Source organism: Labeo rohita, chromosome 10, assembly GCF_022985175.1.
Source record: "Labeo rohita strain BAU-BD-2019 chromosome 10, IGBB_LRoh.1.0, whole genome shotgun sequence".
Lineage (NCBI taxonomy): Eukaryota > Metazoa > Chordata > Actinopteri > Cypriniformes > Cyprinidae > Labeo > Labeo rohita.
Genome location: NC_066878.1, coordinates 30,814,177 through 30,839,271, shown reverse-complemented (window position 1 = coordinate 30,839,271; position 25,095 = coordinate 30,814,177). Strand labels below are relative to the sequence as shown.

Genomic DNA, 25,095 nt, shown 5'->3' with positions numbered 1-25,095 from the left:
CAAACGGTTCAAAAATTATAAACAAAAATGGCAATTTTTCATAACTTTTGACTAGTAGGTGGCGCTGTGCTGAAACTACTCATGTGCCCTCAAGTCATGCTTAATATAACACATACCAAGTTTGGTCAGAATCCGCTGAAGCGCTGTGAAGATCTCATGGTTCAAAAGACATTAGCTGAAATATGAGTGCAAATTTGGCCTATTGGTGGCGCTAGCGAGTTTGAGATAGAGACTCCAAATTTGCTATGGTTAATATTAAGACTGTCCTCTATCTATGTGCCAAAATTCATAACTTTCTCACAAACAGTTCAATGAACCGTTTGTGAGAACGTTAAGAGGAACGCTATCATGGTAAAAACCATGATGGTAAAACTACTGACAGGCAGTCAGAACCGACCTTTAAAGAGCTCAAGCATTAAAGTGTCAGATGATTTAAATAACTTAAAGAATGTTTAAAGAATTTAAAGCAACAAATGATTGGAGTTAATGCTATTTTCTTTATCATTATAATTATCTTTAAATGTATCATACTTGGTGTGAACAAGCCTTAAATTAACTTTTCATATATGTCTTTTAAGTTGCATTACACTGTATGTAATTGAGAGGTAAAAACTATGAATTATTATATCATTCACGGTAAAAAAAAAAAAAAAACACTAAAAGAACATTCTGTCTCTAATTTTTGTTTTTTCTCATATTTGTTATCTATAATGCACATTAAGATGTTTTGTGTTAAATTTTCTGTATTTATAAGCCCAAACTTTAACGTGAAGATTTGAATCTAATTTGCACTAATAATTATTGTCCTTTAATAGCATCTATGGTTCTATGAAGAACCTTTAACATCCTTGGAAACTTTACTGTCCACAAAAGGTTCAGTGGGGGGGCACTTTTATTTTAATATTATTAAGATTATTAAAATATTATTCACACAAAGAAAAAGGGTTTATAGCTAACTCTAGAAACACCTCCTTTTGGAACATTAACATCAGAAACTTCTCCATCTCCAAAAACCCATATTGCAACCCAAAAAAAAAAAAAAAAAGATTTTTGATATGAAAAGGATTCTTTCCTCGATCTAAGAATCTTTGGGGAAACTTTATGTGTAAGACTGTGGAGAGATCATGTGAACCAATGGTACATTGTCAGATAATGAGGAAACTTCATAAAAATAAAGGTTCCAAAAGTGTTTTTTTTTACAGCAATGCAACAGAATAAGCATTTTTGGTTCCCCATTGAACCTTTATTTGAACAGTTCCTAACAGAACAATTTTTTCTTAGTGTGACGAACATTTTAATTTGTCCAGTGGAAAAGTTCTACAGAGGTTCTACAAGGTTCTTCATGGAACCATCAATGCTGGTAAAGACCTTTATTTTTTAAGACTGTAAGCAAACGCTTAATAAACTCAAAGACACATATCACTCCATAAATTTTAAAATGTGTTTATAACACAGGAAATTGCAAGACATTTAATCTCATGGGCCTTTAGTCTTCTCAGATCCAAAAGGACACAATAAAAACTCACAGGTAACACTTTCATCAGCCGGTGTACTGGGACAGTCACCACCGTTCTCACACGGAACCGGTTCACATACTTCACCTACAAAACATAAAGAGATATAAACAGGTGATGAAATGACCAGATATCCCTTTCTAAAGACAAGTCACCTCTACAACATGGAAAAACTGTGTTGCGGAGTGATGCATGTGAGTTTGCGATGCAAACATTTCCTCAGCCACACTGTCATTTCAGCCTGAATTATTTAGCCACAGGAATCTGGAAAGCAACTTTGAGTGTTTACACAGGTGTCCATGTCGGCTAAACTTTGGAATACAGTTGCCGATTCTTAAAGATGCAGCGCAGATGTTTGCCGATGACAGAATGCCAGTGCTTCAGAAGCGTGTAAGGCTAAGTGAGGTGGAAGATTAGAGAAAATCTTTTGTGTTGGGAAAGCAACACGGCTGACGGAGCTGTCTTGTTTCACACTGATCCGACACAACCTGAGGGCATGAAACTCACAGTGGATTACAGTAGTGCGCTAGACACTGCCTTGTGCTTTCAAGTACAATGAATTTCACAGTGCCAGGATGTTTGTTGTGTTACTTGCATTGAAACAAAAACAAAGGCACTGGAAACTTGAGGCAATTTGATTATGAATAACAGTGAATCGGGAAGGAAATGAATGACTCCTCAAAGATTACAGAAATGAATGACAGTTTCCTCAAACTGCTACTAGGATAAAGTTTTAATGAATCTCTGAGTTTGGTTTAAAGAAAATAATAATTTTTCAGTTTCCACAAGGATTCATTAAATTGATCAAAGTGACATTAAAGACATTTATAATGAAAAATTTCTGTTTCAACTAAATCCTGTTCTTTCGAACATTCTATTCATGAACGATTCTAAAAATGTATCAAATGTATCTGTTTCCACAAAATATTAAACAGCACAGCTGTTTTCATACTGATAATCATAAAAATCAGCATATTAGAATGATTTCTAAAGGATTGTGTGAATGAGTAATGATGCTGAAAATTCAGCTTTGCATCACTGGAATAAATTACATTTTAAAATATATTCACATAGAAAACAGTTATTTGAAATTGTAAAAAATATTTCACATTTTTGCTGTATTTTTGATCAAATAAATGCAGCCTTGGTTAGACTTCTTTTAAAAGCATTTAAAAATCCTACCAACCCCAAACTTTTGAACAGTAATGCATCTCAGAAAACAATGTAAATACCACGGTAAATGAATATGACAACTATTCAGCACGGTATATGTGACCATGGACCACAAAACCACTCTTAAATCGCTGGGGTATATTTGTAGCAATAGCCAAAAATACATTTTATGGGTCAAAATTATTGATTTTTCTTTTATGGCAAAAATCATTGGGAAATTAAGTAAAGATCATGTTCCATGAAGATATTTTGTAAAATTCCTACTGTAAATATATGAAAACTTAATTTTTGATTAGTAATATGCATTGTTAAGAACTTTATTTGGACAACTTTAAAGGCAATTTTCTCAATATTTTTTATTTTTTGGCACCCTCAGATTCCAGATTTTAAAATAGTTGTATCTCAACCAAATATTGTCCTATCAAACAAACCATACATCAATGGAAAGCTTATTTATTCAGCTTTCAGATGATGTATAAATCTCAATTTTGAAAAATGTACCCTTATGACTGGTTTTGTGATCCAGGGTCACATATGATACAGTTTAAAAGAAATCCTGTAGTAAATATTATATTATATGAAAACGATGGTTTATAAGTGCATTTTTGTAAGCATAGCAACATCGCTAATCATATTAATAAATTACCGGCATGTAAAAACAACAGGTTTCAAGCTAAAACAGCTTCAGTAAACAATAACACTAACCCATGCAGGTGATTTCTAATGAAAACTCAGTGACAGTCCAAACTGAGTCATTCTATGTAAAGGTCAGCCAGGGATGCACAGTATGACATTTAACATAATCACATTGGGTTCACCTATTAAAAAACACAAGGAGATGTTGCAGGCTCGCAGATGATAACAGTGTTTTGAGGACTATTTATTGTGCAGATGACCTCTGGATCACCTTAAAGTAACATCAAACAAATCTCCCAGCTCATAACAGCACTGTAACCTGCACAAGCAGGCGCTTTACTATTCATTGCCATCTTTATGTGTCAAGCAGCTGTGCTTGCCTTAATGTCATATTTAATTGAACGTCTGTTAGAGGGCGCTGATAAAATCACATGCCCGAAATAACCCGACATCTCATTATCATCTCCCTCATGAATTATGTCTGAGGGCATTTGAATAAAACACTGAAGTGATGCTGCTGATGTCCGAGCTGTGAATAAACGCACCAAACGTTGCCTGGAAGTTCTGCTGTGTGGTATAAACTTAATCAGGGTTTGTTTCTGTGCAAATGTGAGGTGTATTTAAAACACACGGAGTTGTGTTCAGTGAACTCACCCGCGGATGTCGGATGTGGGATGGACGCGCCAATGCGGACGAGCAGGAACAAAAATAAAGGCACCATCGCGGGGAAACTTGTGTATGTCCGCTGCTTCTCCTGTGGAGGCTCGATCCGTCCCGTGTTTCAGCTGTGATGCAGATATAATGGCAGAGAGGCTCGCAGTGAAGATGTCCGGTGATGCTGTGACTCCGAGCAGTGATGCTGCTGCTGCTTCTTACTGCAGTGATGAAGATGATGATGGAGACTCGACACTGGCAGGATTCACAGCATCAGTGTAGACGCACCCACTGATCCATTCATCCTCAGAAAAACAGAACTTTCATTTTAGTGCATTGAAATGTAGCTACTTGAGGCACTTTAGCAAAACAAAACCAACATAAAGAAATTAAAGGGGGGAAACATAATAGAAACAGAGTACCTTATTTGATTAGACTTAAAATATCCCTGATGCTCGCAAATGTAAATGTTTTAATGTCCCAAACACACACTACAATACTAGGTAGGCTATATTTACATCTTTATTTTCATGATTTTACTGTTTTACCTAAAAGAAATAACGTCTTTAATCGTAGATCATCTTTTTTTCTTCCGCTGGTGTGATCTTAGTTATTACAAAAAGGCTTATCTATTACACATAAATCATAGTACTTCATATAGCGTGTTCATATATACAGTATAGATTGATCATAACTTAAAAGTTGTGTCTGTCGCCCTCTGTAGGCCCACAAGAGGAAGTAACGGCTTCGTAACATTGGACAATAATGTTCCTGCGTCTTCGAATTAATTATCCTTTTAACCCTATTAATATGCAAAAATTGTCTCTCATACTCATACTAGTTATAAAACCGAGAAAACAATTAATGGAAAACATAAAAATATATTTTAACATAATTTCTACAGTTGTTGTTTCCTTAGCCTACTGCAAATCTGTGTCAGGCTATTTCGCATAAATTGCCTCTAATGCTAAGTCAAATGACTATTCTGATTATCCATGTATAATTATACTCATCTTGAGTAATGATTAATGATTAAAAACGTAAAATGTTTTTTAAAGAAGTCTCTTCTGTTCACTAAGCCTGCATTTATTTAATTCAAAATACTGTTAAAGCAGTAATATTGTGAAATATTGTTGCTATGTAACTTCTTTCTATTTAAATATATTTTAAAATGTATTTTTTCCCAAAACTATATATATTTATATTGGTGAAGAAATTATAGAAATTATATTTTTTTAGCAAGCATGCTTTAAATTGATCAAAAGTGATGGTGAAGACATTTATAATGTTACAAAAAATTATATTTCAGATAAATGCCATTCTTCTGAACTTTCTGTTCATCGAAGAAACCTGAAAATAATCAGCTGTTTTCAACATAATAACAATAAATGTTTTTTGAGCAGCAAATCAGAATATTAGAATGATTGAAGAATTATTTCTGAAGGATCGACTGAGTAATGATGCTAAAAACTCAGCTTTAAAATCACAGGAATAAATAACATTTAAAAATATATTCAAATAGAAAACAGATATTTTAAATAGCAAACATATTTCAAATGTTACTGTTTTTGCTGCACTTATGAACAAATATATACAGGCTTGGTGAGCAGAAGAGACTTAAAAAAACATGAAAAATCTTACTGTTCAAACATTTTTGACTGGTAGTGTATAAACCCAAAATTGTTCCTATAAAATAAAAAATCATATTATAACAGTTATTTTAACGTACCACCACTGTTTTTAAAAATGAACTAAAAAATAAATTTATAAGAAACCGTTATATGCATTATTTATAATTTGCTGTAGCAACGATAACTTTAGGTTATGGTAGAAACCTGTTACCATGGTAGTTTTTTTGTGAGGGGTGGCGAGGCACGGGCACGCGCCTCGCAGGCAGTCAGGAACGCGGCGGGCGCGCTCACGCAAGGTGGGAGTGTTTGAGGGGCGCGAGGGCTGCGCGAGACTTCACAACACAACTCTCAACATGAAACTAGCCAAAGTGAGTGAAACAAAAGTAACGCAAAACTTCCTTAACATCATCTTTAACATCTCTTCCCCACTTTTTAACACTCCTGCCTCACTGTAAACAAGCCTAAGCGCTCAACTAACCTCAAACGCCGGACTTTTGTGGTGTCAAACTTGGCCAGAGCCAAACTAAGCTAACGAGCTAACGCACATAGCCGTCATTTGTATGCAGATTCAGTTTTCTGTTTTGGTTTAATCTTAATCCTAACTGAAAATGCAGCTCCTCATAATATATTTGATGTTTATTCTCAGATAAATAAGATCGTTGTTGTGATCACCAAAAGCAAAAATGCGCTAGCATCATGTGTAAACAATGATACTACTTAGTATAGTATTTTGAGGTTTTTCTAACTGTGTCCGTCTTTATTTTCAGATTAGAAGAAAATCAAACAATGAAGACCTAAAGCTGTCTCTCTTGTGTTAGACCCAGACCACCACACTGAATTAGAGAAAACTCTCCTAAAAGGGAATAAAGGTGTACTTGTGGGTTTCAGGAGGGGAAACCCTCCTGAACTTTCTTAGCTTTCATTGTCAGCTTCCCAGGGTGACAATGATGGCAACCCAGGGTGGCGGCGAGGAGCCTGATCCTTTTTCGGTGGTGACCCGGATGGCCGGCGCAGGAGGAGACAGGACCACCCATTTACCAGCCTGTCGTGGTCAGGGGATACAGATCTCGGACCTGGGCTCAGCTTTGTCCATCCATACCACGGTTTTACCACCTAAACAGCCTCTTGGCATCACGTATTCTGTATTTGGAAAGGATCCGAGACCTGGAACAGTCATGTTTGCCTCAAAAGGAGGTGGTGTTAGTGCTGGACATGTTGTATTGGGATCTTTTTCAGGAGTTGGGAAGGGGATGTCAGACCCTCTGCATGAAGGTGCTGTCGGTCGGACACCATCCGTATCGCTCAGTCCCGAGAGGTGCCCGGCAACCTCTTCTTCGCTTCTGCCGGGCAACAATGAAGAAGGTGATGCTCTGGATGTGCAGGAAATTGGGGAGGATGAGGAAGTTGTTTTAACCCTCACTGCGCCACCGCCTAATCAGTGAGTCATGATATGTGACATTACGCATCCCATGAATGTTTAAAGGAATAGTTCACCTAAAAATATTTTAAAAATTAGAAAATTAACTCACACTCAGGCCTTCTAAGATCAGATTTGGAAAGCTCATTTTTTTATACTGAAGAAAGCATTATGGATAGAGCATAGGTGTTAAAAATGTCCTGATCTTAGATTTGATTCTCACAAACATGCAGTTTCTTTTCAAAACATGTTAATTGATGGACTGGAGTTGGATTACTTGTGGATTATTGTGAAGTTTAATCAACTGTTTGGACTCTGACAGCACCCATTCACTGCAAAGGTGAAGCAAGTGATGTAATGTTACATTCCTTTGGATCTGTTTTAATAATGAAGCTCATCTACATCTTGGATGATGAGACCTGAGTGTGAGTCAGTTTTAGTAAATTTTAAGTTTTGGGTGAAGTGTGATGAAAATAGGATAGTCATTCTGTGTCAACTCAACCAAGGGTCCCCAGGTAAAATTTGACTTTTTACTTTTGATTTTGCTAATATTTTGTCTGAAGAAAGATACACATGTATAGTGATGAAAGCCAAAATATTAAGTGTCATTGTTGAATAGTTACTGAGTAATTCACTATTTTGTAGAGGGAGGTCAAAATGGCAAATCTGATTCAGAGTTACGGAAGTTACGGGAGGTAAAAATAACTTCCAAAAGATGGCAGCATCATTATCTCTTTTTACACAGAGAATGGTAGTTCGATTAGTAAAATCTGTTGACTTTAGCATTCTCTGTTGCATTATGTGCCAATGGTGACCATTCAAAAATGGGAAAACAACACTTTTCAAGTTTTTCTCCAAAGTGTGCATGCCTGTAACTCAAGAAGTATTGAAGATATCTTAATGCCCTTTTAGATATTAGGTCTTAACAAATTCTAATTTCAACATTATTTCTTCTTCAGACATTGTTCTTTAAATACTATAACCACTGGCTGCATAAAAAGTGACTAACATTTGGTTTTCAACCACTGAAAAAATAGGTAACATTCAACAAACTGGACCTGGAGCCTCATTGAGATCCCCATATCTCTGGGACTGAACGATGTGGGGTGTTCCAAAAGAAAAGTTTATGAAGAACTAGAATCTAAAATCATATTGCAATATTTTTAATACTTCGTGAGTTATAGGCACGCAAACTTAAAAGAAAGAATATTAAAGGAGAAGTCCACTTCCAGAACAGCAATTCACAAATAATTTACTCACCCCCTTGTCATCCAAGATGTTCATGTCTTTCTGTCTTCAGTTGTAAAGAAATTATGATTTTTGAGGAAAACATTTCAGGATTTTTCTTCATATAATGGACTTCATTGGTTCCCCGATTTTGAACTTCCAAAATGTAGTTTAAGTGCAGCTTCAAAGGGCTCTAAATGATCCCAGCCGTGGAAGAAGGGTCTTATCTAGCGAAACGATCTGAAATTTTTTCAGAAAATAAAACTTTATATACTTTTTAAGCACAAAAGCTTGTGTAGCACAGGTTCTGGGATGCGCGTTCACTTACTATTGAATCTTTTCAATAGGTCACGCCGAACGTAGGCAGAACTACAGACCCAGTGTTTACAAAGCGAACTAGACTAAAAAAATGCAAGTAAGTCGAATGCTGTTTACAAATAAAAAGGTACAACGATGTCGGACGATTCTGAAGTTGTAGGAGAAAATAAGATGGAGTTTTTTTGCCATACTCTACCTTTTCTAGCCGTTGTACACAGACGGTGAACTAGACGGGATTTGTAGTAGTGATGGGAAGTTCGGATCATTTTACTGACTTGGACCTTTGAGGCTCATTCAGCAAAATGAACGAATCTTTTTTCGACTCATTTCGTTCATTTTAGCAAAATATAATTAAAATGTTTTGTGTTACTTCCCTAACACATCTACTGCTTACACAAACATTGATCACACTACAAACAAGACAAAACTGTAATGCTATAAGAAACTTATAGCACTTATAGTCTTTAGTCTATGATTAGCTCACCTCACCTCTTATCTGACAAGTTTTCATGTTTGAGTCGTTCGTTCATCACGTGACAGCCCCATAAGCTCAACCAATGCAGTGTGAGCCAGAAAAAAAATTGATTAGTTCGTCTCTCAAGTCTTTGGGTTTGAGTCGTTCATTCATAACTTGACAACCCCATAAGATGATTGAACAACTCGAAAAACCCAAAGACTCGAAACAGGTGAACTAATTCCAGTACAGAACTTAATAGGATGTTGCGCATGCGCGGATCACTCCCCGAGTCGACTCGTTCTTCCCGAGTCACATTAAAGATTTGTTCAAAATCAAAGAATCGTTCAAGAACGACACATTACTAATTCGTAGCATCGTGAACGTGCATCCCAGAGCCTGTGCTACATGACTTTTGTGCTTAAAAAGTTTACAAATTTGTATTTTTCAAAAAAAATGACTAATTGTTTCACTAGATAAGACCCTTCTTCCTCGGCTGGGATCATTTAGAGCCCTTTGAAGCTGCATTTAAACTACATTTTGGAAGTTTAAAATCAGGGCACCAATCAGGCCATTATATGAAGAAAAATCCCGAAATGCTTTCCTCAAAAACCATAATTTTTTTTATGACTGAAGACAGAAAGACATGAACATCTTGGATGACAAGGGGGTGAGTAAATTATTTGTAAATTGTTGTTCTGGAAGTGGAGTTCTCCTTTAATGGGACTCAGATTGGTATTTTCAATGCAGTTGTCTTGAAAGAAAAAAAACAAGATACATTATCTTTAACATTTGGTTTTTGACCACTGAAACTGTGTAAACTTTGAAACTGTGTAAATTTTAACTATATACTCCTGGAGCCATATTGACATTCCAGTATCTCTAGAACCGAATATCATAGAGCCTTAAAAATGAAGAAGCCAAAAGGAAAGATGGTTAAGACCCAATATCTAAAAGGGCATTACGATATCTTTAATGCTTCTTGAGTTACAGGCAGTAACTTGAAAAGTGCTGTTTCCCCATTTTTGAAAGGTTACCATTGGCACATAATGCAACAAAGATTGCTGAAGTCAATCGATTTTACTAAAATAACTACCTATCTCTGTGTAAAATTAACATTATGAGGCTGCCATCGTTCTGAAGTAATTTTACCTTCCTGTAACTTGACTCTGAATTTCAGGTGAAAATTGCCATTTTGACCTCCCTCTACAAAATAGTGGATTACTCAGTAAATGTTCATCCATGACATTTAATATTTTGGCTTTTATCCCTATACATGTGTATCTTTCTCAAGAAAAAATATTAGCAAAATAAAAAAAATTGAGCCGTGGAAGTTTTTGAAATTTGGTTGATTTGACACGAAATGACCCAATAGAAATAGGATTTGGCTAGTGCATAATGGAGTTTGTAACCCGACAGGTGGTATCATGGAAAGCTGGACCGGATGATCGCAGAGGAGCGTTTGCTTCAGGCCCGGACGCCTGGCAGCTACCTTATCAGGGAGAGTGACCGCCGACCCGGCTCATTTGTGTTGTCTTTTCTTAGCATGACCAACACAGTCAGTCATTTCAGGTGTTTGTTTATCTGTTATCTCTCTCTGCAGCTTGAGAATCAAGCCACGTCTTTGTATTGAGCTATTATATCATTAATGATCATGGTACATCTTTATTTGCGCTGTGCTTACATTTTAGTCTAAGGTTTTGTGTTTAGATAAAGAGATGGTGTCTGTGACCCGAGTCATGAATGTTTGCAGGATCATCGCCATGTGTGGAGACTACTACATTGGAGGCCGTCGTTTCTCTTCTCTGTCGGATCTGATTGGTTATTACAGTTACATGTCCTGTCTGCTGAAAGGAGAGGAGTTGATATCACCAGTTGCTCCTCCAGAGGTGGGCATACAATGTAAACATTTAGTATTATTTATTAATGGAAAAAATGACAAATTTTTAAAATATATTTACAAAAACAATCTTTTGTTTGGTAAGCCTGTTGAAGACCGCAGGAGGGTGCGAGCAATTCTTCCGTACACCAAAGTGCCTGAAACTGATGAGATCAGGTCATATGATTTTATGATGTTATTTTCAAATATATACACTGTGTACAGTTTGGTGTCAGTAAGATTTTTTTTTTTTTTTAGAAATTAATGCTTTTATTCAGCAAGGAGACATTTTATGTGTTATCAAAAGTGACAGTATATACATTAATGCTGTTCCTTTACACTTTGTGTTCATAAAAAGAGTCAATCAAAAACAATGGATCATGGTTTCCACAAAAAAATTAGGCAGCAGAAGGGTGTTTTTTTTGTTTTTGTTTTTAAATAATTGATAATTATAAAAAGTAATATTATCTATTGATATTAAGAAATGTTTCATGATCATATTAGAATGATTTCTGAAGGATCATGTGACACTGAAGACTGGTCTAATGATGCTGAAAATTCAACGTTGTCATCACAGGAATAAATTACAATTTAAAATACACTACTAGTCAAAAGTCTTTGAACAGTAAGATTTTTAATGTTTTTTAAAGAAGTCTCTTCTGCTCACCAAGCCCAAGCCATTTATTTGATCCAAAGTACAGCAAAAACTTTGGAACTTTTAAAATGTAGAAATATGTTTTCTATTTAAAATAATAGTTTTCTATTTGAATATATTTTAAAATGTTCTTTATTCCTGTGATTTCAAAGTTGAATTTTTAGCATCATTACTCCAGTCTTCAGTGTCACATGATCCTTCAGAAATCATTCTAATATTCTGATTTTTTTAGATGAATAGAAAGTTCAGAAAAACAGCATTTATCTGAAATAGAAATGTAAAAAAAAAAAAAATATATATATATATATATATATACACACATATATACTGACTCTAAGCTTTTGAATGTGTATAATGTTTTAAATGTATAATGTTTAATGTTACAAAAGCTTTTTATTTCAGATAAATGCTGACCTTTGAAACTTTCTATTTATCAAAGGATCTTGAAAAAAATATTTTAAATATTGATGATGATGATAATAATAATAATAATAATAATAATAATAATAAATGTTTTTTAAAACAGCAAATCAGCATATTAGAATGATTTCTGAACGATCATGTGACACTGAAGACTGGAGTAATGATGCTGAAAATTCAGCTTTGGAATAAATTACATTTTAAAATATATTCAAATAGAAAGCAGTTATTTTAAATAGTAAAAATAGTTCACAATATTACTGCTTTTGCTGTATTCTGGCCCAAATAAATGCAGGCCCGGTGAGCAGGAGAGACTTCTTTAAAAAACATAAAAAATCTTATGTTAAAAAACTTTTGACTGGTAGTGTATAAACCTGAAATTGTTTCTATAAAACATAACAAAAATCATATTCTAACAGTTATTTTTGACTAGTAGTGTATATTCAAAAATTTACTTAATTAGACTTCTTTTGCTCACAGTTTCTTCAAAGGTGACACGTTTATAGTTCATAATGAACTGGAGGACGGCTGGTTGTGGGTGACAAACGTCCGAACAGATGAGCAGGGTCTTATAGTCCAAGACCTGGTGAAAGAAGTGGTGAGTAGAAACACTGTTTACATAAAAAAAAAAATATATATATATATATATATATACAGTATTATGACTTGGTGTCCTATAACAACACATTCACAGGGGCGTGAAGAAGACCCACATGAGGGGAAAGCGTGAGTTTGATTATTTTGTTTCAATTTCTAGTTGAGTAGTGTTAGCTTTCAGCTGTAATCTAAACTATATACTGCATAAAATTAATAGAAATATTCATGCATCATCTCTGCTTAACATGTGTCGGTTTCAGCTGGTTTCATGGCAAGATCAACAAGCGAGAGGCTTACAATCTGCTGATGACAGGTGAGTCATTAAAAATGTTTAAAAGCAAAAAATCGCAATGGGTTGCACCTGTTTAACTCCTATAATCGCTTTTCCCAGTTGGGCAGGTGGGCAGTTTTTTAGTGCGCCCGTCTGACAGCACACCTGGAGACTATTCGTTGTACTTCCGCACCACTGAGACCATGCGGCGCTTTAAAATCAGCCCCACACCCAGCAACCAGTTTATGATGGGAGGTCGTTACTACAACAGGTAAATGCAATTTGTGAGCATTTTATGGTTTTTGGAATATACAAATTGAGTTTTGTGACGTGTGTTTTCTTGTTTTTCAGTATTGATGACATCATTGAACACTACAGGAAGGAACAGATAGTTGAGGGCCACAACCTTAAAGATGCTCTATCTGTGCAAGTATGTACAACAACCATTTTTCAAAAACTGATTTATTTTATTGACATTAATGTGTTAAATGATTCGAAACATGATTTCTTCAGCACCAGGAGCAGGTGCTTACTGACACCGTCGAAGGCAAAGAAATCTACAACACCATCCGTAGAAAGACAAAGGACGCTTTCTATAAAAACATTGTAAAGAAAGGATATGTCCTGTTCAATAAAGGTATTGCCAATATTTCAGTGTAATTTTACATTGGAGGTATTATCAAAATCATTTTACTAAGATATTTTTCTTGTGTATAGGAAAAGGAAAAAGATGGAAAAATCTGTATTTCATCCTTGAGGGGAACGATTCCCAACTGATCTACTTTGAGAGTGAGAAACGAGCAACTAAACCAAAGGGTTTAATCGACTTGAGTGTGTGTTCTGTGTACGAGGTCCATGACAGCATGTTTGGCAGGTTTGTTTTTCATTGTATTTTGCACTGATAATTATGAAAGTCTGTTTCCGCCACTGAATAAAAAAATAAACAAAGGTAATTGCTACTTTTTATCTCACAATTCTGCCTTTTTTCGTGCAATTGTGAGTTTACATGTCGCAATTCTGACATTTTTTCTAGGAATTGTGAAGTATAAACTCGCAATTATGAGTTATGAAGTCAGAATTGTTAGACATTAACTCGCAATTCTAAGAAATAAAGTCAGAATTGCAAGATAAACGCATGATCCTGACTTTTTTCTCAGAGATGCAAGTTTATATCTCACAGTTCTGATTTAATGACACGCAGTTGCATGATATAAACTTGCAATTGCAAGAAAAAAGTCAGAATTGTGATAAACTCATAATTCTGACTTTTTTTCTCAGAATTGCGAGTTTATACCTTGCAAATGTGACTTTTTCTTTATAAACTTTATACACTTTATAATACGCAATTGTGAGATATTAACTTGCAATTGCGAGATATAAACTTGCAATTCTGAGATATAAAGTCAGGATTACACTATATACTCATTATGACCTTTTTTTCTTAGTTTATATCTCGCAAAACTCAGAATTGTGATATAAACTCTGACTGATATATATAATAATATATACTAATAATATAATATTGTGAGTTTACATGTCACAATTCTGACTTTATTCTCAGAATGCAAGGTCATATCTCACAAAAGTCAGGATTCCAATATAAACTCATAATTCTGACTTTTTTTTCTCAGTTTATATCTCGCAAAAGTCAGAATTGCGTTATAAACTGACTAATATATATATATAAATATATATATATATATACTAATAATATAATATTGTGAGTTTACATGTCGCAGTTCTGACTTTTTTTTCTCAGAATTGCATGTTTATATCTCGCAAAAGTCAGAATTGCAATATAAACTCGCAATTCTGAGAAAAAAGTCAGAATTGCGAGTTTATATTGCAGTTCCGACTTTATAACGCAATTGCAAGGAATAAGTCAGAATTGTGAGTTTATATCGCAGTTCTGACTTTATTTATCAGAATTGCAAGTTTATGTCTCCCAATTCTGACTTTATAACTCACAATTGCGAGTTTGGTATCAGTTAAGCCAAAGTTTTTATTTCAGAATTTTGATTTTATCACGCAATTCTGAAGAAAAATTTCAAGTTTACATGTCGCAATTCTGACTTTTTTTCTCAGAATTGTGTGATGTAAACTTGCTATTGTGAGTTATAAAGTCAGAATTCCAAGGCATAAACTTGAAATTCTAAAAAAAAATAATTCTGACTTTTTTCTCAGAATTGCGAGTTTATATCACGATTCTGACTTTATTTATCAGAATTGCAAGTTTATGTCTTGCGATTCTGACTTTATAACTCACAATTGCAAGTTTGGTATTAGTTAAGCCAAAGTTTTTATCTCACAGTTCTGACTTTATTTCTCAGAATTGTGAGTTTATATCATGCAATTCTGAGAAAAAAGTCAGTATTGTGACTTCATATCTCACAATTCTGCATTTATAACTCACAGTCTTGAGTTTATATCACACAATTCTGACTTCATATCTCAGAAATGCAAGTTAATATCTCATGATTTTGACTTTATAACTCGCAATTGCAAGTTTAGATCTCACAATTCTGAGAAAAAAAGTCAGAATTGTGAGATAAAAAGTCGCAATAACATTTTATAATTTTTTATTCAGTGGCGGAAACAGGCTTCCATAGATGATAGTACAACTTTAGGTTCAATTGAAATACATTTAGGTATTTTTTGTTTTTTCTGCAGGCCAAACTGTTTCCAGATAGTTGTACAGCACTTTAGCGAGGAGCAGTGTATCTTTTATTTTGCTGGAGAGACCCCGGAACAAGCTCAGGTACTGATGCCTTCATTAGAGCAACGCTGTTTCCAATTCTTAAATCACACAGTTTTTTTGACATAAGTTTAACATGTGAAATACTGCATTGTCAGTCCCAAAGTGAAATTTTGTTCAGTTTATTCTTGCTCGCTTCTTACACCCTTCTTACACCCTTCAACTGTCACTCTAGGACTGGATGAAATGTCTGCAGAACTTTTGTAGTAACCTTAGGAAACCCAGCCAGCCCTGCTCAAACAAACGCCTGCGCCAGGTAAACTCTGTTGCTTCTTCTTGTCTCATGTTTTATATTACAGCTGTGTTACTCCCTGTGTGTTACTCACATGCATCGTTACAGGTCAGCAGTTTATTTCTAAATGTCGAGGAGGCTCACAAACTTCCCAGTAAACATTTCACAAATGCCTACTGCAACATTTACCTGAACAGCATTCAGGTAGCAAAGACCCATCCGCGGGAGGGACAGAACCCTGTGTGGACAGAGGAGTTCATTTTCGAGTAAGCGCCTCCTCAGATATTAATATTAGTTGTATAACATTTTTAATTTTTATTAATGTTTCTCAATATTCCTGCAGTGACTTGTCCAGCGAAATCAACAGGTTTGAGATCAGCCTGAGCAACAAGACGAAAAAGAGCAAAGAGAATGATATTTGTACGTTCTTTCTCATTACTTCATTCTCAGATTTTCAAAACAGTTTTGTATAAGGAATGACGTATGCTCTTCTCCTGCAGTGTTCATGTGCTGCCTACTGTGTCGGCTACAAAGGGGTCAGATGATTGACGAGTGGTTTTCCCTGACTTCCCACGTGCCTCTGAAGAACGTGGCGCCAAGCTCACTGCGCCTGAGAGTGCGCTACTCTGTGGAGAAGATCATGTCCGTGGAGGTGTACAATGAGTTAAAAGAGGTTGGGAGCCTACATGAGTTGATGTACAAACAAGGTCAACATTTACCTACAATTCAGTTACTGGTCAGTTGGCTGGTAACTGTCCTAGAAATTACAACATGTCGCGTTTCAGTAGCATTATAAGAACATTAGTCTGACCGCTGCTGATAAAAGTGCAGTTATTTTTATTAACAAAAATAAAAATTGCAATGTTTTGGCAAAAATTCAATGAAGGTTTTTCACCCACTTTGTCTGTCATTTAAAAGCCAGTTAAAAGTCAATCACTTAGAAAAGCTGTAGCACCCCTCTCTCAAAAAAAAAAAAAAATCACATTATTACGAAAGCCTATTTTTGCCAAGCAATAAAAAAGAAAAAGGTAACTGACTTTTTATCTCACAATTCTGACCTTTCTCTCACAATGTAGTGTTAATGTTAATGTAATGTTATGGTATTTTATTTCATAGATTTTTATATTTTCATATTTAATTTGAATTTTAGTTATATTTTTAGTAATTTTGTTGCGCTTTTGTCAAGTTTTCATTTATTTCCAGTTAGTAGTTTTAGTGCTTTAACTTAAACTTATTTCTGTTACTTGTCAAGATGACATTTTAAATTTTAGTTTAAGTGTTTAATTTAATTTCATTCCATATGCAAAGAAAAAACGGTCAGGTTTTATTTGTGAAAATACAGAGTAATGGCCAGTGAGAATTTTTTTTGGCAATTGAGACCATTGTTATTTTAGTTCATTGTTTATTATTTCTAAATTATTATGGTATTTTATTAACATTTTAATAATTAGATTTTAATATTTTTAGATTTCTTTAGAATTTTAGCTATGTTTTTAGTAACTTTTAAACTTTTGTCATTTTTATCTTGTTTTTATTTAATAATAAATTATTTAATAATTTTATTTAATAAAAATATATTTGACAGCATCCTCATTTTGTGTGCCTAACTGTCTAAAAATTTTAACAGTACTGTAGCTTTGTAGGTGTAGGTCTCTTAAAGCATCTTGGAGATGTTGCCACAGTTCTTCTGGATTTAGTCTGTCTCAGTTTTTTCTGTTTCTTAAGACAGACTGGATTGAATGATGGAGAGATCGCATCTCTGTTTGCACAAGGAGTCTGACAACGGCCTGTGCTCCATACAAAAATCTCACTGGATTATTATAATTAATGGCAAAATTAATGTTTAGAAATGTAAACTGATATTTCCTACTGACACACTACAGCAAAAGACCGACTTTAACTGACTTTAAACCATTTTTTAGCTGATGAAAATACTAGTGGCCTAACACTTTTGCACAGTACTGTATATTATGGTATTTTATTACAATTTCAAGAATTAGACTTTAATATTTTCAGATTTCATTTTGAATTTTGATTATGTTTTTAGTCATTTTTAGACTTTTGTCATTTTTATCTTGTATTTTTGTTTATAATATTACTTTATTATTATTATTATTATTATAATATTACTATGTAGGTTAATTTGCTTTTATTTCGGATTTAGTTTCAGTTTAGTTTAAGTTTTTATTTATTTTCAGTTAGTAATTTTAGTGCTTAAACGTATTTCTGTTAGTTGTCAAGATAACATTTCAAATTTTAGTTCAGGTATCTAATTTAGTTTAATTTCATTCCATATGCAAAGAAAAAAGGTCATATATTTAGGTCATATTTAATTTTATTTGTGAAAATACAGCATAATGGCCAGTGAGAAATATTTTTGGCACTTGACCATTTTTAATTTAGTTCATTGTTTATCATTTATATATTGTTATGGTGATTACAATTTCAAGAATTAGATTTTAATATTTTCAGATTTCATTTGAGTTTTAGTTATGTTTTTAGTATTTTTTAGCCTTTTGTCTTTTTTAACTTTTTTATATTTTAATAATATTACTTTTTTTTATAATAATATTACTATTTAGGTTAATTTGCTTTTATTTCGGCTTTAGTTTTAGTTTAGTTTAAATTTGTTTATTTAATTTGTTTGCTTATTTCTGTTTCTATTATTTAATTTGTTTGCTTATTTCTGTTAGCTGTCAAGGAAACATTTCAAATTTTAGTTCAAGTATTTAATTTCATTTAATTTCTGCTGTATTTCAGTGAACAAAAATGGTTTTGTAAGGTTTAGTTAATGGTAATAACCCTGGTAGAGACAAATAATTATAGTAATTAGTTTATTTTGTTTTTGATCTGTTCCAGCTGGTTCTGCTGAAGGAGTTGCACGTGATCAATGCTTTGGCCCACGTGTGTGGACAGGATCGCACTCTTCTGGCCAGTGTTCTTCTCAGGATATTCAGACACGAGAACCTGGAGGCCCAGCTGCTCAGAGAGCTCAATGACCGTGAGATCAGCGCTGAAGGTACTTCTTTTATTCCTCGTTATGCTGCGTGGCTGAATTAGTCAGAATTATGCACAGAGTTGCTCGTTTTTCCAGATGAAGCTACGACTCTTTTCCGCGCCACCACTCTGGCTAGTACTCTGATGGAGCAGTACATGAAGGCCACGGCCACACCGTTCGTTCACCACGCTCTTAAAGACACCATCCTTAAGATCATGGAGTCTAGACAGTCCTGTGAGGTATCGCTTAGATTTTTTACTTGTTAACTAAAATGACATGGAAATCATCTTGCTGAATATCCATATCCTCCTTTTGTAACATTTTTTTTTCCTCTAATAATGTTAGTCAAGGTTTCTTGCAGTAAAAACTGTAAAGCTTGTTTCTGCAGTGAGATAAAAAAAAAATGTATAAAGTAACTTTTTATCTCACAAGCCTCACAGTTCTAAAGGAAAAAGCTATGAATTGAAAGACTATAAACTTAGAATTAACAGTTTAAAAAGGCGGAATTGTGAGATAAAAAATTCAAACTTTTTATTCTGTGTTGGAAACAGGCTTTCATTGAAAAATATAATAATTATAATTTAGTTTATTTATATTTCGATTATACTTAATTTAATTATATTTAAATCAAATAAATATGACCGTCCTCTTTTGAACAATTAGAAATAAACAAAACCTTCAATATTTGATAATCTAAATTACCTATTATGTTTTATGACTTGCTAACCTGTTTGCATGTCACATTATGCTTCCAAAAGGCTTCAAAATGAATAAATCCTTTGAAACCCTTTGTATCACAGTTTAATCTTGTAGATCAGTCATTTGTAAATGTTCAGTAACCTTTTAATGCCTGGTAAACATACTTTGTTTCCACTGTTAGCTCAATCCCTCTAAACTGGAGAAGAATGAGGATGTGAACGTGAATCTCGCTCATCTCCTGAGTATTGTGTCTGAGCTGGTGGAGAAAATATTCATGGCTGCTGAAATCCTTCCTCCGTAAGTCACTGACATGACTTTTAACAACTTTTGCCATTAAACCGTTCAATCTGAACAAGGATATAATGTGAGAGAATAAAATTTGGAACATTTAAATGGCCTTTTTACAGGACTCTCAGGTTCATCTATGGGTGTTTACAAAAAGCTGTACAGCAGAAGTGGCCCAGAAACACAACCATGAGAACTAGAGTTGTAAGGTAATTGACTTTTCTGTTTTGTTACAGGACATTTTGTAATTAAATATGATTTAATACAAATAAATAAATAATGTAATGCATTGAAATACAGTTTAAATTGTTAATTTCATTAAGTACTATTTCAACAAGTATATAATGTAGTATTATTAAAATAATAGGTAATTTTTACATATTATAAAATAATGTTATTTAGATTTTTTTCCCGTTTCTTCCAGTGGATTTGTCTTCCTCAGATTGATCTGTCCCGCTATTGTCAACCCAAGAATTTTTAACATCATTGCTGGTGAGTGCAAATATATACCAGTTAAAAGATTTTGAACAGTAAGATTTTTAATGTTTTAAAGAAGTCTCTTCTGCTCACCAAGCCTGCTTTTAATTGATCCAAAATACAGCAAAAGCAGTAATACTGTGAAATATTTTTACTATTTAAAATAACTGATTTCTATGGAAGCCCGTTCCACCACTGAATAAAAAGTAAAAAAGGTAATTGCGACTTTTTATCTCATAATTTTGACTTTTTTCTTGCAGTTTCGAGTTTACATCTCGCAATTCTGACTTTTTTCTCAGAGCCGTGAGATAAACACACAATTGCGAGTTATAAAGCCAGAACTGCTAGATATAAACTCACAATTGACATTTTTTTCTCACGAATGCGACTTTGTATCTTGCAATTCTGACTTTTTTTCTCCGAATTATGGGATACAAACTCGCAATTGCGAGTTATAAAGTCTAGTTCTGAGGAGAAAAAAAAAAGACTGATATGTTATATAATGTTATATTATAAAGTTTATATTACACAATTCTGACTTCATTTCTCAGAATTGTGACTTTATATATTGGAATTCTGACTTTATAACTCGCAATTGCACAATTCTGAGAAAAAAAATGCATTACGTAATTCTGAGAACAAAAAGTCAGAATTGTGAGATAAGTCACAATAACCTTTTTTTATTCTTTATTCAGTGGCGGAAACGGGCTTCTATAGATTTCTGTTTGAACATGTTTTAAAATGTCATTTATTCCTGCTACATTTTCAGCATCATTACTCCAGTCTTCAGTGTCACATGATCCTTCAGAAATCATTCTAATATACTGATTTGTTGTTCAAGAAACAATTTTTATTATTATTATTATTGTCAATATTTAAAACAGTTGAGTACATTTTTTTCAGAAATCTTTGATGAATAGAAAGATCCAAAGATCAGCATTTATCTGAAATAAAAAGCTTATAAAATAAAAACATTAATACACTATACCATTCAAAAGCTTGAAGTGTAATTTTATTTTTTGTTTCAGATAAATGCTGTTTTTATGCTGTTTGTCTTACTGTTTAAAATCATTAATTGTTCAGCTTTTTTTTTATAAGCATCACCAACAAGTTGTTTTGGCAAGTTACAAGTAAATGAATAACCCTAAAAAATGGCATGTCTATTTCTGCAGACCCACCTTCCCCTATCGCATCCCGGACACTCACCTTAGTGGCCAAAGCAGTCCAGAATCTGGCCAACCTGGTGGAATTTGGTGCCAAAGTAAAGCAAACACTTTAAATGGATTTTTATAGATTTTATAGACTTTCCAAGTTCCATAATTATTGCTGTCTTTAAATACTTAATTTTGTCCCTTCTCAGGAGCCGTACATGGAAGGAGTAAATCCATTCATCAAGAGCAACAAACACAGAATGATCAAATTTTTGGACGACCTTGGGGTTTGTCAGCTTTTTACTGCAAATATTGCTGAAAAAAATTGCACATATAAAATTAAATTGCACAGATAAATAACACATTGAATTAAACAAGAAATTTTTGAAGTAGAAAGACTGAAATACTATTTTCATGTTTTGAATAATATTTTTTATTTACAACATAAAAAAAACATTTTACAATGTAACTCAGTCTTACAAGAAGGAAATTAGATGTCCTCCAGGGGGCGCAAATGCTTCATGAACCACTTTTTTCATCATGGAAATACTCCCTGATGAGTCAAAATGAAATATGTCTAGTGTCTTTACTATTTGCATGTGTTTGCTCTTTTCAGAACGTCCCAGAGCTGCCTAGACCCACAGAGCACTTTAACACTGACCTGGCCCGTGACCTTGCTGCCCTACACCAGCTCTGTGTCACACACTTAGATGAGCTGAGGATACTCAGCAATGAGAGAGGCGCGCAGCAGGTACCGTTATAACTTCTGAAATGTTTTATGATGATCGCCAGTACTTGTAGTCTCATATTGTGTGAAATTGTTGTTTTTCTCTCACAGCACATCTTGAAAAAACTCTTGGCAGTCACTGAACTTCTGCAGCAGACTCAAACTCAGTACGCAGTGACCAACAGCAGCCGATAGACTGCGGGAGTTCACTGTGCTACACACTTTAAAAGCTTTTATGTGTTTGTTCTATGACATTATAAACCACTTTTGATCACAGACGTCACATGAGACAGACAAGGCAGTGAGTGAATGTTTGTTTACCCGCACTCCCTTATTTACAGGGTGTGTTTTCATAAAGAGAAAAAAATACGAGGAGAAATGTTCCACAGTTGTCATAAAAAGGACAGTGATGTTTTCCAGGTGACAGAAGTGATGTTGTCCAGGTTCATAACTACTGTTTGCATACTGCAATGTCAAACACTATTACAGTTTTCCTCTGAAAACAAACTAAAACCACTTTTCACTAAAAAATTTGTGATGCTTGACAAGTGGAGAAGGAAAAAAAGCATGTAAGCTAATTGAAAAACATGCCTAAAAAAGACCACATAGCTTTATGAATTTACACTCTGACAGTTTTTTCTTTTTCAATGTGCTTGAGCAGGCGATCAAGAAAAAACACTATATCTGATTTTATATATGTCCGATATAAGTGCAAAGTAAGGTTTTTTTGTATCAAAACTATTTTCATACTTGGAATCACAGAATTCAAATAATGCTTTTTGCTTTCGAATTTTTCTAAAATGATTTCCTGACAATATGCATAAAGATGTGAGATTACACTATCAGGTATGCATGCACTCATTTAATACGTCCTTGTAAAGATACAGTGATTATGTTTTCTAATATATATGCAAATAAATCAAAGGAATTTAGTCATTTGTTTGTCCATTTCTTGATTTTGGGGGTTATTCTGTCCTTTTAATAAGTTGTATTTAAGGTGGCGATCTTCACTCGCATTAAAAAAAATTCTGAATATTCAGATTAAAGTACATCTTTTGATTTTTACAGTTACACAACATAACCTTTAAAATCTAATAAGTGGCTAAAACCTAGACGCATGACAAATTAAATCAATGTGTTCTGAAATTGTCAAAATATAACATTTGATATCCTATGAAGAGATAAAATCAAAGTTCGAAGCTAAAAAAAAAAAGTTTCTATAAAAAAAATATCTGATTTCCCAAAATCTGCAGAATGGCCCTTGAATCATGTGTATTCCAGCCTTATGATCACAAAATGGATATTTTTAGGTAAATACATCACTTTACAAGCATAAAAAATTATAAAAATGATCTTAAATACTATGTTTATCAAAAAAGCCACAGTTTTAACTCTAGATGGCATCATTGTACTACATTCACAGAATCAACGATCTGTCGAAAATTAGTCCTCTCTGCCTCACAGCCGTGCAGTGATGTGAATTCCTCTTTTATAAAACGTTTACTATAGAATACAATCACATTTTTAAAATGTAGTATATAAGAATTTTTTTAAAAAACAAATTTTGCAAGAGCGATCCTTCCGCTAGAAAATATAGTCCCGCACAGTAACGTTAATGGTAAACATCCATAAGCGCAGTGATACACGCCGTAATTACATGAAAAGGTGTTTTAACGTGACTGAACTGTAACGAGTCGTTTTAAAAACATGGTTAGATGTAGATAAACGTATATATTTACACACATCCTAGTTTTCATTCTGTAATCACGATATTTCTCCGCGTTCAAACCCACAGGCCCTGCGTTAGCAGCCTGACAGAGCTGCAGGACTCCGGTGGAGTGATTTAATTGTCCTGTGACGAGGCACAATGGAGATTACAAGCACCCACCGACAGCACAGTTGGTCAGCAGAAGGGACTCTATGCTTCGTATTCCTGCCTCAGTTTTCTCTTTATTTTCCTCTTTCAAAAGACCCAAATAGAGCCCAGCAGGTTCGAGTAAAGAGACCTGAAAGAACGTCTTCCTGCTAATATTTCAGGGGAACGAACGATTAACATTTTGCAAGCAATGATTAAATCGATGTCAGCACAACTAAAATCAACACGAAAAGAGCAGAAAATAATCGTCAGCATAGTGTTTTGACGATATAAATGACAAACGAGAAGACATTGTCGTTGAACAGCTGAGGTAAGTTAATGTAGATGATAATTGCAGATGCATTCACACTCTTGGTGAGTATGAAAACTGCGGAAAATACAATTTTATCAATAACTATCATGATTGATGGAATGTGGAAATGCAACATGGGCTAAGGATATTTATAGACGTGACCTCCTGCCCAGTGGACTTCATATGTCAGACCCCGTGCCCTTAACCACTCTACTGGTTTTGTGAACTGAAGGAGGACAAGGTCTATTTTCAATTATGGGTTTCGGCCCCTCTGACACAAACCATTTAACCCCTGACCTCCCTTAGGGCAGCCGGACTGCCTACCGCTGGGCCGAGCGTTCCTGCCACCTTGTAATCCATACGCTCTGAATGACCAAAGTACCGCGAGCAGCTGCCCTCTCACTCCACGCACTAACAACCTGCCTAATCCATTGAAGTCAAAACCAACAGACCTGCCCTCCACTTCAGGGGACTAGTTATTGAACCCTTTCTAAGTTTACAATGTCCTGCTGGCTGTGCCTGCGTTTTTCTCAAAGGACTACAGAACTGATTTAATTACGGATTGTTTGGTCTATTATGAAAAAAGCATAAAATGTTATTATAGTATATTGACACTTCAAATTAGCATATATACATGCAAACTATTTTTGTGTGGGTAATTTAACAGTGATAAATGGTGGTCAAAATGGATGGATTCTGGGTAAAGCAGTGCATTGTGGTTAATTTGGAGAGCACACTTCCCACAAGAGCTAGAATT

The 25,095-nt window shown here is 34.3% G+C and overlaps 2 protein-coding genes across 3 annotated transcripts in view; one reads left to right on the top strand and one right to left on the bottom strand.

Annotated features, from left to right (window-relative positions):
• Positions 1-4,383, bottom strand: part of edil3b (EGF-like repeats and discoidin I-like domains 3b) — a 43,425-nt gene extending 39,042 nt beyond the window's left edge. Inside the window, exons 1-2 of one of the 2 annotated variants that reach the window (XM_051120499.1) lie at positions 3,978-4,383; positions 1,527-1,601 (exon numbers count right to left, since the gene is read on the bottom strand). In XM_051120499.1, coding sequence (XP_050976456.1) covers positions 1,527-1,601; positions 3,978-4,044 — 142 coding nt within the window. In that variant the 5' untranslated portion in view covers positions 4,045-4,383. The remainder of the gene's footprint in view (positions 1-1,526; positions 1,602-3,977) is intronic. The other variant, XM_051120501.1, reaches the window with a different exon arrangement.
• Positions 4,384-5,837: 1,454 nt separating this feature from the next.
• On the top strand, positions 5,838-23,092 carry rasa1b (RAS p21 protein activator (GTPase activating protein) 1b). Its single transcript, XM_051121736.1, has 26 exons — positions 5,838-5,976; positions 6,376-7,046; positions 10,444-10,596; positions 10,778-10,913; positions 11,010-11,080; positions 12,459-12,576; positions 12,673-12,704; positions 12,836-12,888; positions 12,967-13,117; positions 13,198-13,276; positions 13,360-13,483; positions 13,564-13,720; positions 15,517-15,604; positions 15,777-15,857; positions 15,942-16,099; positions 16,177-16,253; positions 16,334-16,506; positions 18,693-18,852; positions 18,928-19,070; positions 19,712-19,827; positions 19,938-20,024; positions 20,240-20,307; positions 21,465-21,553; positions 21,653-21,730; positions 22,060-22,194; positions 22,282-23,092. Exons 2-26 carry the CDS (start codon positions 6,553-6,555, stop codon positions 22,363-22,365), a joined length of 3,105 nt encoding a protein of 1,034 aa, XP_050977693.1. The 5' UTR covers positions 5,838-5,976; positions 6,376-6,552; the 3' UTR covers positions 22,366-23,092.
• Positions 23,093-25,095: the final 2,003 nt, after the last annotated feature.